This window comes from Peromyscus californicus, unplaced genomic scaffold, assembly GCF_007827085.1.
Source record: "Peromyscus californicus insignis strain IS unplaced genomic scaffold, ASM782708v3 Scaffold_20__1_contigs__length_68692818, whole genome shotgun sequence".
NCBI lineage: Eukaryota > Metazoa > Chordata > Mammalia > Rodentia > Cricetidae > Peromyscus > Peromyscus californicus.
Window position 1 is genome coordinate 31,573,891 of NW_026294503.1, and position 13,640 is coordinate 31,587,530.

General features: G+C 37.6%; 1 protein-coding gene across 3 annotated transcripts in view; it reads left to right on the forward strand.

Annotated features, from left to right (window-relative positions):
- Positions 1-13,640, forward strand: part of Efr3a (EFR3 homolog A) — a 91,764-nt gene that overhangs the window by 69,807 nt on the left and 8,317 nt on the right. For all 3 annotated transcript variants that reach the window (XM_052747910.1, XM_052747911.1, XM_052747912.1), the window contains 5 exons: positions 1,701-1,862; positions 2,284-2,415; positions 3,461-3,528; positions 4,429-4,556; positions 9,800-9,891. In XM_052747910.1, the coding sequence (XP_052603870.1) occupies positions 1,701-1,862; positions 2,284-2,415; positions 3,461-3,528; positions 4,429-4,556; positions 9,800-9,891 (582 nt within the window). The remainder of the gene's footprint in view (positions 1-1,700; positions 1,863-2,283; positions 2,416-3,460; positions 3,529-4,428; positions 4,557-9,799; positions 9,892-13,640) is intronic.

The window sequence follows — 13,640 nt, forward strand, 5'->3', positions numbered from 1 at the left end:
ATTAGATTCCTTCAATAAAGTTAATTCTTTTGAGTTCATCTTTATTGTATATTCACCAGAAACATGGAAATAAGATTTTATTCCTTCTATTTCTTGGTTTTACGTATTTCTCAGTATTACTCATTTATCAAATTTGTCCCAAATAGCTAAGGAATTTTTAGCCATGAATGAATTTTGAAAACTCAATTGATAATTTGGAGAGTTGTGTGTATGTATGTATACACACACACACACACACACACACACACACACACACACACACACATATATGATGGCCATGAATACACTGAAACTGGATTCATTTTGTTGTTGTTGTTTCAACAGTAGTAAAAGTAATATTTCTTTGCACTTGATTTTGCTAGACTTGAGGTTCTGTGAGTGATAGACTATTGCACCATTCCTGGTCCACTATCTGGAAGATGTTCTCTCAAACTTGTGCTTTGATTAAAAGTTTTAAATGACTTACCTGGTACACCTTTTTTTTAATTTAAGTATTTGATGCAGGAGTGCTGTATTTATCATTTCCACCCCTCCCTTTCCTGCTCCAGCTCCTATTGTTCCCTCCTCTTCCTTGCAAGTTCATGACTTCTTTAATTATTACTACCACATGCACATGAGTACACAGAAATACATCCTGCTGAGTTCTTTAGTGTAAACCATTCTTAGTTGTTCCTAATTTAGAAATAATCTATTCACATCTTTTCTTCTTTGAAATTAATTTCGATAATTTGCCACACTTTTTATTTACCTTTCCATTTATTTTGTTTGGCTTTCATGTGATACCTTAACTAACAATTTACAGAAATTTCTACAAAAATGTAAAGAACAAAACTGTGTCCTATATCCCTGTGCAGAAGAAAAGCAGATTCATCAGCATGGACAATGCTTACCTCCAGCATTGTGTCAGGCATTTGTGCCTCATGGTATACTTAGTCTAGGACAATCCCGCCCAGTATCCTAGGAGCATCCTAGATACTGCAACTAATTTTCAGTCAGCAAAGCCTTAGCCCTTAAACTTGGCAGCATCTTTTCATCTCCCATTCCTCCTGAGCCCTATGTAGAGAATAGCTGCTCCCATTCAGTGTCCCACCACAGTTCAGCCCACAGTGCCTCATCTTGCAAAAGTGCTCATGTTAATTTAGGAAAAAACTGTTTAGTATGAAATGTACATGCATATGCATTGTTACTTTACCTATTTTAAAGTGAACAATAGTATAACCAAAAGTACCCTATGCACCTTATTTTTCTAAGTCAATACTCTTTTTTTAGAGGAAATTATTGTTTGGAATTTATATAATATTATTTAGTTTTGTTAGTTTTTGTATGTTGAATGAAAAGAGCCATAAATCATATGTTCTTTTATATTCTTTTTTTCAATTTAGTGGTGTTTTGGTAAAATTCATCTTATATATATTGTTGATATTATGTGTGTGTTGTAAGATAATGCAAGTTATTTGTTGGCAGACTTTTGAGCTGGTTCCTGTTGGGATGCCATTAAATAATGCTGCTGTAACCATGCTTGCATGTGCATCATGCTGTGCAATGTCCATTTCTCCGTGGCAGCCCCTATCAGGGATTCCTGTGTAATACCTTTAAATGATGCAAATGCTCTAGAGAACACCAATTTACTTTGTGTAATCATTGCTCTTGTTTAGACTACATTGTTAACATAGAGAAGTATTGCTTTCTGTATCTTTCAGAATGGACAACAGCTATATAGGCACATATATCTGGGCTGCAAAGAGGAAGACAATGTTCAGAAAAACTATGAGCTCCTTTATACATCTCTGGCTCTTATAACTATTGAACTAGCCAATGAAGAGGTGGTTATTGACCTCATTCGACTGGCCATTGCTTTACAGGTATGTTTTTATAACTGTCCACTGAAGAAAAATTTCTTTTTAGTGAAGCAAATATCACTTATAGAGATGTATGATTATTCAAGAACATGAATTTTGGTTAGCAAGGTTTTTGGTTATATATTCAATTATAGTGAGCAACTGTGTGCTGAAAGTCATTCAAGACCTTTCAGCACATGATGAAAAAGTCCTTATACTTCCAGTCTAGTGGATAGGGTGATCATTAAATAATTATTATACATGTAGCATTGTTTAGTTGGAGTTGAGTGTGCACACACACACACACACACACAGACCCACACATACACACCATGTGTTTTTGCCAGCTATCCAAACTATCTTCAGTTTTCCAGTATATTCATGGAGAATATGCTGACAGAGTGTGAAAACTTGATCTTTCAAATGTGTTTATTTTCTACTGAAGGACAGCGCAATTATCAATGAAGATAACCTGCCAATGTTTCATCGTTGTGGAATCATGGCACTGGTTGCAGCATATCTCAACTTTGTGAGTCAGATGATAGCCGTTCCAGCATTCTGTCAGCATGTTAGCAAGGTGAGAGACTTAGAAAAGTTCTTAAACCTGAGTTTTGTGTAAAACCAGCTAATTTTTGAGTAGTCATTTTTTTCTAACTTTTAAATATATTATTCATTATATATAATTAAAATAATTCTGCAAAATAAAATTAAGATGGTTCCTCAAAAATAATGAGGTTCTAAGTCAAAAGTACAGTTAATATTGTCTGTTTTAGTTGTTACAGTTTTTAGGGTCATTGTTGAATAGTTTTCTTCTCTCCCATTGAGCCATTGTGAATCTTGTCATTTTAAGCTTTCTTCAGTTAATTGTTGTTTGTACAGTCTAAGGCAGAGCTGGAGTTGAAAGATTAATGCACCATTTTTGATTTTTATCATCTTTCAGTGATGTTTAACTTTCTTCAGTGGTCATTCCACTTACTGATATGATTTCATATATATTTCAGAATCCGTAATTTAATGTGGCAGAAACATGCCACCATTGAAAGCCTTTTTCAGAGAACCTCATTTTTATGAGAACTTGAAGCACATCTTGTAGAGTTTTGGGTGCATTCTTCTTAACCACTGAGCCATCTCTCCAGCCCCGGCTTGGGTGCATTCTTAAGAGCCAAACTGATTCATTCATTTACAGCTCATTTATGCATTTGAGGCATGGGTATTGTCTAAGTGGAATGGACTCTTTAAGAGTTACCTTCCCCAGGGCACTGGGCTCTGAGCAACTACTGAGCACACAGTGGGGGAAGTAGCGTGTGGAGGGATTCCAAAGTCTGTTTTGAGAAAATATGTGCTCTGTTTCTTCATTGTATGTTTGAGCAGATGTAACACATCATGTTTACTTACTTCATATATTTTATTATTAGACATTTAATAACTGTTGAATCTTTAGTATCATGTGAAAACAAAAGGAACCTAGTTTGAAGTCAAAGATAGACTTGTGGTGTTCCATATAAATGCTTAAAGGTTCTTTTTTTTGGTTTTGTTTGTAGTTATTTTATAAATGTTCACTGCAAGGTCTTAAGAAGCAAGATTTTTAATTTCAATTTTGTTTTCTGTTGGCTTGATTTCAGGTGATTGAAACTCGAACTATGGAAGCCCCTTATTTTCTACCAGAGCATATTTTCAGAGATAAGTGCATGTATGTGGATTCTTTATGTTTGAAGGGAAGGTTGGCTAGAGAAAGACTAGTTGATAATGATTACAAAGGAGTAACTATTGTTCTAGGTTTGTTATTATCATAATTGTGTCATTTCTGTCATTTAATTCATATAACCTTTTCATAGGAAAGTACATAGTAAAGTACTTTCACTCTATAGTTATAGACAGGCATACATTCCTGAAAATACAAAGTTTATCTCCCTTTTTAGAATGTCATAATATATTTTTTAATTGTGGCATTGTTTTGCTGTGTGTTCTCATGTAAATGAACACTCCTGTAACAGTACAGTTTTCTTGTTGAAAATTTTCATTAACATAACACAAAATTGTGGGTCAGAAACAAAAACAAATTCATTTGTTATACTGTCTTCCTGGCATTCCACGGGAAAAAGCACATTGATAACACTTGATTCACACTTTGGGCTCCATGGGCAGGCGTCTCAGTATTGAAAGCACCAGCACACATAATAACCTCAATGGGAAGAGAGCAGGGCACCTCTTGTGACTGGGTGTGGGCTTTCTGTCACCATGCTGGTCCTGGGCTTTACAGTCACCCTTAGCTGTGTTTTCTCTCTCCTTACATTTTACTTAGTGTAAAAAATAAAAACTGAGTCTAGTGTCCTTCATCCTTTAATGTTCAGTAATGTTCAGACATTAGCAGAGTGACAAGGCTAAGTTTACTCATGAGGTATGACTAGGAAAAGAGTCCTAACAGCAGGGACTTGGTCACTTAAAACATGTGGACTTTTCTATCATCCCCAGGTAACTTGTGCTTCTCTCTAAATGTTGAGACCTTTACTGTTCCAGTCCTTGCTGTTTTACTTACTTTTGCCCAGGAATCAATATTGAATGATTGTTATTTTTTTTATCAACTTGACAGGCTTCCAAAATCTTTAGAGAAGCATGACAAAAGTTTATATTTTCTGACCAACAAGATTGCAGAGTCTCTGGGGGGAAGCGGATACAGTGTGGAGAGGCTCTCAGTTCCTTATGTGCCACAGGTGACAGGTATGTTCGGTAAACTTCCTGCCATGCAATGGGGAGTGAAGATTAGTTTTGTAGGTATACTGCTATACCATGGTTTACTTTTTAAAGGTTACTTTTAATTGTATGTGTATAAGTGTTTGCTTGCATGTGTACCATGTTTATACAATGCTCATGCTGGCCAGAAGAAGGCTTTGGAACCTCTGGAACCTTTGGAACTAGAGTTATATATGGTTGTGAGCCACCATGTGGGTGCTGGGAACTGAGCTCAGGTCCTCTGCAGAGCGGTTAGTGCTTTTAACCAGGAGTCATCTCTCCAGCCCCTCATTAGTTGTTTTGGTTTTGTTTGTTTTATCTTTTATCTCTTTTTAAAGCTATTTTAAGTTCTTTCTACTTTTTAATATTGCTTTAGAAACCTTTCTCTAAAGATGTAGATAGGAAATAGGACTTACTGATAGGAATTTACCATAGGGAAATCAAGTGGTTGGGTTTTGTTTTGTTTTGTGTTTTTTGGGGATTTTTCGAGACAGAGTTTCTCTGTGTAGCTTTGAAGCCTGTTCTGGATCTCGCTCTGTACATCAGGCTGGCCTCGAACTCACAGAGATCCACCTGCCTCTGCCTCTGCCTCCCAAGTGCTGGGATGAAAGGTGTACACCACCACCGCCCGGTGGGTTTACTGTTATTTTAATCTATTACTTGTTCATATGTTTTATACTTTAGTGTTTCTTAAACAGAGAAGCAAAATGAAGTCTTTTATCATGAAACAGTACTGTTGCACCCTTGTCATTTGAAAGACTGCAGACCATTTCTGAAAAGAAACCTGCCCAATTTTTATGTGTATTTTTTCTTTTTTTAAAAATAATGCCAGTGTATTTGAAGACAAATTACATGATATCTTGCACTTAAGTTTTGTTCTAAAAATTGAAATCAGTTTCTTGTACTCTCATATTCAGTTAATGTATAAATGAATGTTACATTGGTGGAAGAAGTAGTTTCCTTTTAAGATAGATATCACTGCTGTATAAAAAGAACTTTGATTCCAGTCAGATCATTTTATGTATTAGTTACCAAAAGTAGTATAATCTTTATATATAGCTGTCACCAGTCTGAAGCTAACCTGGGCTACATAGCAGGCTTTAGCCAGCCTAGGCTACATAGTAAGAACTTTTTCTTTAAATAAAAATGAAACAAAACAACAACAAAGCAAAAAAATTAAGCCATGTTAGAACTCTAATTTAAGTTTTGTTTTTTTTGGAGGGAGGGGTAAGCATTTAAAATATTAAATAATTTTACTTTGGCTTTAGCTGTCCTTCCTTCAGGCCCAGAGTCTCATAAACCCAGGCAGAAATGCAAAGGTAACTCCCCCTGGCGGAGCCTGCCCTGTCCAAAGCCTGCCTTCCCATAGGAAAACCACTCCCTGGATGCATTGTTTAGAAACAGAACTGTGGGCTGTGTTGACGTGCCTGTTGTTAGCTGTTACTTTGCTCTGTGTTCCTCTCCACATGTACTTTATTCCTCTTTCCTGCTCCCTGTTGCCGTAAGTGTAGTTTTCAAGGAGAGTACTGGTACTTATTTTCACATGTGACTTTTGCTCTTTTTAGTTTCTTCCCCCTCAGACAAGCTACAGTCTCTTCCTCAGTGTCTCTTTATCACAAGCTAAGAGACTTCTGAATATTGCCGGGCATAATCAATTATATGCCTGGGTAGAAATTCCTAAGTACAAATAGACTTTTTTGATTTATAAAAACTGATGTTTTTAAATTAGTTAGTGTGTGGACCTTCTCTCATGCAGGAGTCCTAAGAATGATATTTTATGGAATACTCGGTTATACTCAATTATTACTTTTTTTTCTGTGTAATAGCTGTCTACTGTTGATTTTGAAAATTATGGGCAGTTCAGAGCAATAAAACAAAAGTAAAAGCAAATATATTTTAGTGTGTTGAATAGCATGCACCACCCGCCACCACTGTAATATTAGCTCCATTTATCATATTTTGTGCCTTGCATTGAGAGCAGCACTGTATTCATATTCCTACTTAATCTTTACACTAGCTTGGTGAAGAACATAGCATTTTCTTTTTCACACATGAGGATAGTGTGATTGATAGTAAGTAATTCGATTAAATGGCACACTGAATTTAACTGTCACTGTGCTCTTTTAAATGCTTAATAATTTATTTGAGTTCACAATTTTTAATGAGATCAAAGATTTTGCATGCATTCAGAATGATCCTCGTCAGCACTGAGCAATAATCACCATCTTTCATTTGAGGCTTATGACTATGAGACCAACCCATGCACCACTCTAAGGCCTGCCTGACAACAAGGGATATAGCTTAGTGGTAGAGCATTTGACTCCAAAATGATAGAGATTGCATTTTTGTTTACCCTTTTCTTGGGAGAATGGAAATACTAAGACATTAGCAGAAGGCCAGGTGTGGTGGCATATGCCAGTAATCCCAGCACCCAGAAGGCTGAGGTAGGATTACTAGTTTGGAGTGCTTCTTAACTGATCAGGCCTACTTATGTTAGGCATTGAGGGAGGTGATAATGAAAAGGTGTTAAAGTGTGGGCACTGTCTTCAAGGATTACAATCTCATGGCAAAGCCAGATGAACAGTGGAACAGCTAGTTCTAGAGAAAGAATGGTGACCTGCCTGAAATTGCTGACCACTGGTGTCTGAGCAAGTATTAGCTGAGCATGTATTGCGTTTTTCTTTTTAGTCAAATTAGAATTTGAATGACTAGTGAATACACCAGTGTGCACTAAATACTGCTATATGGTGACTCGACAGTGCTTTATCTGGAGTCATTAGAGGTCACTGTCCCATGTAGTAATTAGTGAGTAGCTCTAGTGTTCCAGCTCTGCAAACAGAAGCCAAAGCAAGCAGAGGTTCTGATTTACATAAAGCAAGGTTTCAGTATTTCCTCCTTAAGTGTGGTTTCTCCTGAGCCACAAAGCACAGGTGGTTGAACACCTTTGCTAATATTATTCTAGCTATGTAGGACAGAAGTTTGGTTCATTGTATAATTTGGTTCTAACATGACACCCAGTCGGGGAATTGTAGTATTTCTTAAAGGAGATGATTAGGAAGTAGAATGAAATCACACTGCATGCTGAATGAATTCCAAAGGGAGTATTGCTAAATTCTGAAGTTACTCTATGCTTACTGGTACTCTAAACAAAGGCTTCCCTGGTGGTACTGCTTGTACAGGTGTGTCTTGACATTGCTGTCATTGGGTGATTAGGCAGTCAACCTGATGTGTGCAGCTTCTTCCATGTCTCTCTCTCTTATGCATACATCATAATTTGTGCAGTGACACAGAAATCTCAGGGAGCTGTGCATTAGTCAGTAGGCTGTACAGCTGTTTATAAGTCATAGCTAGGACAGAAAGTTATTTACTTCAGAAACAGCTCCACTAGCAGGGAAAGAAGAGCGGTGCATTAGGAAGATACATTAGAAAGTTATCACTGGTAAGAGTCTAGGTAGGTGAGAAAGATGAAGATTTCTGTAGTGATGAATTAGAAGTTGGAGATACTAACTGGCATTCAGAAGAGAAGCCATGGTCCTGACTCCTGGTCAGCCTCACTGGTATCTGTAGAGTACCTCCTGGGGTGCCTGCTACAGCCCAGAGTGTTAGTGGTCAAGTAGATCCCTTATGTCAATGAGAGTAGGACAGGAACCAATTTGGTTATTGTTACCACTTGTAAATAGTCATCTGCACCACAGAAGAAACATTGTTGAGCTATGCTTTCCAAACCCTCTCCCTCATGTAGTTCTGAGTGAGAGAAGTCAATGAAAAGTACACACATGGTTCTGACACTCAGAGAGAGGGACTGTTTCCATCAGGACTGAGGCATACAGACGGGTAGGCAGCTGTTTCATAGTGGTTTCTTGAGAATGAGCCCTTCCAAAGAGGTGCAGCATGACAGTGCATGATAGCGGTCCTGACATTCCAGCAGGGGTTGAATAAGCCTCTGATTCTGTGCATTGGGATGCACAGTGCACTTTCCCTTTTCTTTATATAACCATGGTTATTAGCTGTTCTCGAATCCTGTACTTTCTATCAGTGCTTGAAAGAAGTATACAGAAGGCCTATAGTTATGTGAAAAACTTTCAACCTTATACCTATAATCACAATAAATAACACCAGACTCAGATGCCATCTTATCACCTCTTAGATTTGCTGCTACCACAAAAGTAAAAGATGACAAGGGTCAAGAGTACCCAGAAAGGAGCCTTACACATTGATGGCTCGAATAATTTGTGATACTGTAAATTATTATGGCCATGTTGGAAAACATGATTGAGATTTTTTTTTTTACTGAAATACTAAAAATATAACTACCATATGGTCCCTTAGTCCCACTTGTGAGCACACCCAGAGTAATTCAAATCAGTGTTTGAGATGTCTGCATACCATGTTCCCTTCAGCATTCGGTATTCACAAAGTCTAACATACAGAAACAGCTGAGGTGCCATCAGCCTGACAGTGATGTACATATACAGTACAGTGCTATTCTGAAAAACAAGCAGTTTTCACATCTGTATCAACATGAGTGAATCTAGAGGACATTGGGGGGCATAACAAATACCATATGACTACCTCCAGTCCCATAGGAAGACTTAAATTCTGATCTTTTACTGCACAACATGGTGACCATTGTTAGTTATTGTGTATATTTCAAATTAGCTAAGAGAGGACTTAAGGCTAGCGAGATGGATTAGCAGATAATTGCATTTACTGCCAAGCCTGATGCTCTGAGATGGATATCCAGAGTGTACATGATAGAATGACAGAACTGGTTCTCTGAGTTGTACTCTGACCTCCATATGTGCACCAAAGTACAGGTGTTGGCATACAGGCACACACACACACACACACACACACACACACACACACACACACACACTAAATACAATACAATTTTAAAATAAATTGGAGGATTCTTACTACATTGGAGGATGTTCTTACTACAAAGAGATTGTATGTGTTTAAGTGTGGATGTGCTGATTAACCTTTAATCATTCCAAATTATATGTAGTTCCAACATTGTACTGCACCCTAGGAAAGAACAAAAGCAATTACTTTGCAATTTAAGTAAAATAGGTTGAAAGTTGAGAACACGATGCTTTAAATGTTTAGAAAGAGCATAACCCCCAAACTCACCTTTCTACATTTTCTTGCAATCTAAAATAGTTATATGACTAAAATGCAACATAACATTTCTGACAAATAATAGAAGAAAATAATTTTCATTTCAGATGAAGATCGTCTTTCTAGGAGAAAAAGTATTGTGGATACTGTATCTATTCAGGTGGACATTTTACCCAACATTGTGCCTTCTGATGATGTGGTAAGTTGCTGGAAGTTTATGATGGAGAACTGTCTTAATGTAGTCATTATTTAGAAGAAAAATTTTCCTCCACACCTTAAATGGGAAAAATTACAAATCTAAATTATCCCCAAGTCAGCTAAATTGTTAGTAGAAATTAATGTATTTTAATTTTTGTGAACTCATTTCAACTGTCAGTCAAGATGCATAAAATTAATATATTATTAGATTTTTGCATTGGAGTTCTGTATGACAGAAAGAGCTATAAAACAGAAGCAAAGCTGTTTTGTTTTACTTTAAGTATGATATGTTATGCATGATCTCTTAAGTTCTCTAAGTCCTTTTTATTTTTTAAAAATTATGAATGTATAAAGTACAAAAGCAGATGGATTTCTGCACCTCCACGAGGCCAAATCCTCACCTCAAAAGTTCCTGTGTAAGGAAAAGTTGTTTGTCATTTTGGATATTAGCTATTATGAATATGACTTAAGCCATCTCCATGAACTGCTCAAGGACTGTGGCTGCTTGCCCTGTCATGCCTTTGATGCTTTCCTCCTGCTTCAGGAGAGGGAGAGCACAGGAGAGTACTCTGCGGAGTCATAGAAAGAAAAACCAGCCAGTCTTCTCGGCACTGCATTGACACAAAGAATTTTTGACAGCCAACGAAAAGTGACAAATGCTAGCCTCCCAACTTAGCTTCCTCTTCATGATTTTTACATTGTTTTCCTGCCCAGCTATTTCATTATTTCTCATTGATACAATATAAATAATTAAAGAAATATCCAAACAGGAAAGTAGGAAACTGAGTTGTCTGAATTCATGCTTTCACTCCCTTAGCTTCTAACCTCTGTCAGTCAGGGAATAAACAACTTAGATCTTCTTTGCTATTCAAGTCTCCATTATACAGAATTCTTTGGTCTTATCAGTCACTTGTTAGTGGAGCTCAAGAGCATTAAAGTGGGCTTGGGAGATAGCTTAGTGGGTAAAGTTCTTATACAAGCAGGAGGATATACCTTCTGGATCCCCAGCACCCACACGAAAAGCCAGGTGCTGAGATGGGGAGGTCCTGGAGGCTCACTGACCAGTCAGCCTAGCCCAAATGGTGAACTTGAAGTTCAGTGAGGAAACCTTGTCTCAAACAAGAAAGTGGAACAGAGGATACAAGGCTGAGTGGATAAAGCACTTGCCAGGTATGCATGAAGACCAGAGTTGGGTTCTCTGGTACCTCATAAAAGCCAGTAGACGTGACAACCTGTGATTCCAGCATTCAGAAGTCAGGGACGAAATCTTTAGGACAAGCTAGCTAACTGGAAGTGGTGAAATCAGGGTTCACCAAGAGATCCTGTCTCATCCATAATGAAAGTGATCAAGGAAGATACTTGACATCAACTTTGGGCTTCCACACCTGCACACAAGTGGACCTACACACATAAGGGATTCTGCATACATGTGCTCACACACACATGCAGAAGAAAAAGGATAGTGCTGTTCAGATGGGAACCTGACTGGGACAGTGAGGGAGTGAAGAGAAGATAGATGATGTATGATTTACAGGAAAGCTGGGATTGAGTGGGCTGTGTTTTCACTGATGGAGCAGTACCAGTACCAACTAAACAATAACCCAGAACCTCAGCCATTAGCTAGGGGAGCAGTCTCAGGGTGTGGTCATCTAGAAGGAAGAACTTCAGTTGCTAGGTTTTTTTGCACACACTGCCAGTTTCCTGAGCCTGACCCAAGGAAGGCCAATTCCCAGGGGTCTGAGGCATTAGTCTTTGTTGGTAGTACACCTTCACTTAGGACTTCGTCCATTCCTTACATATTCACACAAGGCTTCCTCTGCTCCTACAAGGTAGGTAGAGGAGCAATTGAAGAAGACATCCCAATATCAACTTTCGGCCTCAGCATGCTTGCACTCTCCATCCAAGTGCACACATACATGTGCTTGCACACGGAATACTTGAAGAGGTTAAAACTCTCCCCCCAAGTCCACTTCATTTTTCAAAGCCACTTTAATATATACATTTCTTATTTGTAAAGAGTATCTTGCTCACTCTTTCAATGAGTGTGAACTTACTCTTGTTACCCTTTCAAGGAAATAAATTTGCTTAGAGCCTTGGCTTCTAGACTTAATTTTAATCAGGAATACAGTATGTTTTAATGGTTGTGGTTTTTTTTTTTTTTTTTTTTTTTTTTTGGTTTTTCGAGACAGGGTTTCTCTGTGTAGCTTTGCGCCTAATGGTTGTGTTTTTATATCTCTTCTTATTTTTTGTTTTAAAATTAATGTGTTTGACACTTGAGACTGTTGTAAAGAATCAGTCTGTTATAAAATAAGCTGAAAAATATTTACTTGAAGACACTGTAGGGGGAAGATTCTCCGAATATTACATTAAAAGTGCATTAATACATTAGCTTTTCAAAGACAGTGTGCTGAAGGTCCTCAGTCACATACATCACACACTGGATGTTTGATAAGTACAATTTAGTATCATTTACTTGAGCATACTTGCGTTTCAAACTCAGGGGAATATGCTTTTTTGTATATTAGTTGTTCAAATGCCAAAAGACAGAACAGAATTGCCTTATAGGCAAAACTAAGTAGTTTATAGCAAGAGCAGGAGAAATTCATACAGTTAGCTATTTTCCAGTTACTGGTAAATATTTATTTCAACATTAATCAGTAAAAGTTAATATAACAAGAATACTGGCGTTTTAACTTTTCCCATGTTCTTTGTGCTGTACTGTGTATAGTTTTTTGGTTGCTTCTTTCAGTCTGAAGCTATTTAGCCCAGTCTGAGAACAGTGAGTTTTGTTTACGTCATAAAAATGCTAGTGCTAGATTGCTCATAGGTACAAATGACTAGCCAGAGCCTAATCTTGTATGTCTGCTCCAAATATCTAGAATGCAACTGAAGATTCCAAAGTTTAATCTGACTGCAACTAGAAATGTGACCCTCGGTAGCAAAGCTGAGGTAGCGGAACTCTTGCTGCTTGACTTCCAGCTAAAGCCTTTGTTAAGAGACGCTAAGGTGCAGAACACGCAGTCTTGCTTTCGTTAGTCTTGCTGCCTTAGACTTAGCAAAAGACGCTCCTGAGCTAAAATTAGGGATGACCGAAGTGCCAGGCAAGTACTCATGTATCGTATCATTGCTTAACTTTTATTCAGAGATACTATAGTAACCATTTATTATTCTTTATGGAAATGTTTTGGTACCTTATAAAGTACCACTGCCCATTTTTTTTTAATCACAAAGTACTAACTTTTAAAAATCATAAAACATTTAATTTTACAGTTTTGTACATATTTCAAAGCAAGAGATCTGAGAGCACCAAGGTAAAGGGTATTTATAGGAAGTAAAAAACTGGTGGTTGTGCCTTAGAAAATCCAGCATATGCTTGTTTTAGGGTGAATACTTCTCAATATAGTAATTCCTTGAAAGCTTCATTTATTTTTGTGTGTGTGAATGCTTTGCCTACATGTATGCCTGGTGCCAGAGGAGGCCAGAAGAGGGTGTTAGGTCCCTTAGAACAAGAGTTAAGGACAGATGTGAGCCACCATGTAGGTGCTGGGATTCTAACTCTGGTCCTCTGCAAGAGCAGCAAAGGCTCTTAACCACTGAGCCATCTCTGCAGCCCATTCTTCTAACCATTTAAAATCTTAGGTTATTTCATGCTTGATTTATACCCTGCCTGTAGTACTAAAATTATAAAGGCTCTTTAATGGTTAGTTCTTATATACCACATAACTAAAAAAATGTAATCAGCCTTGATTG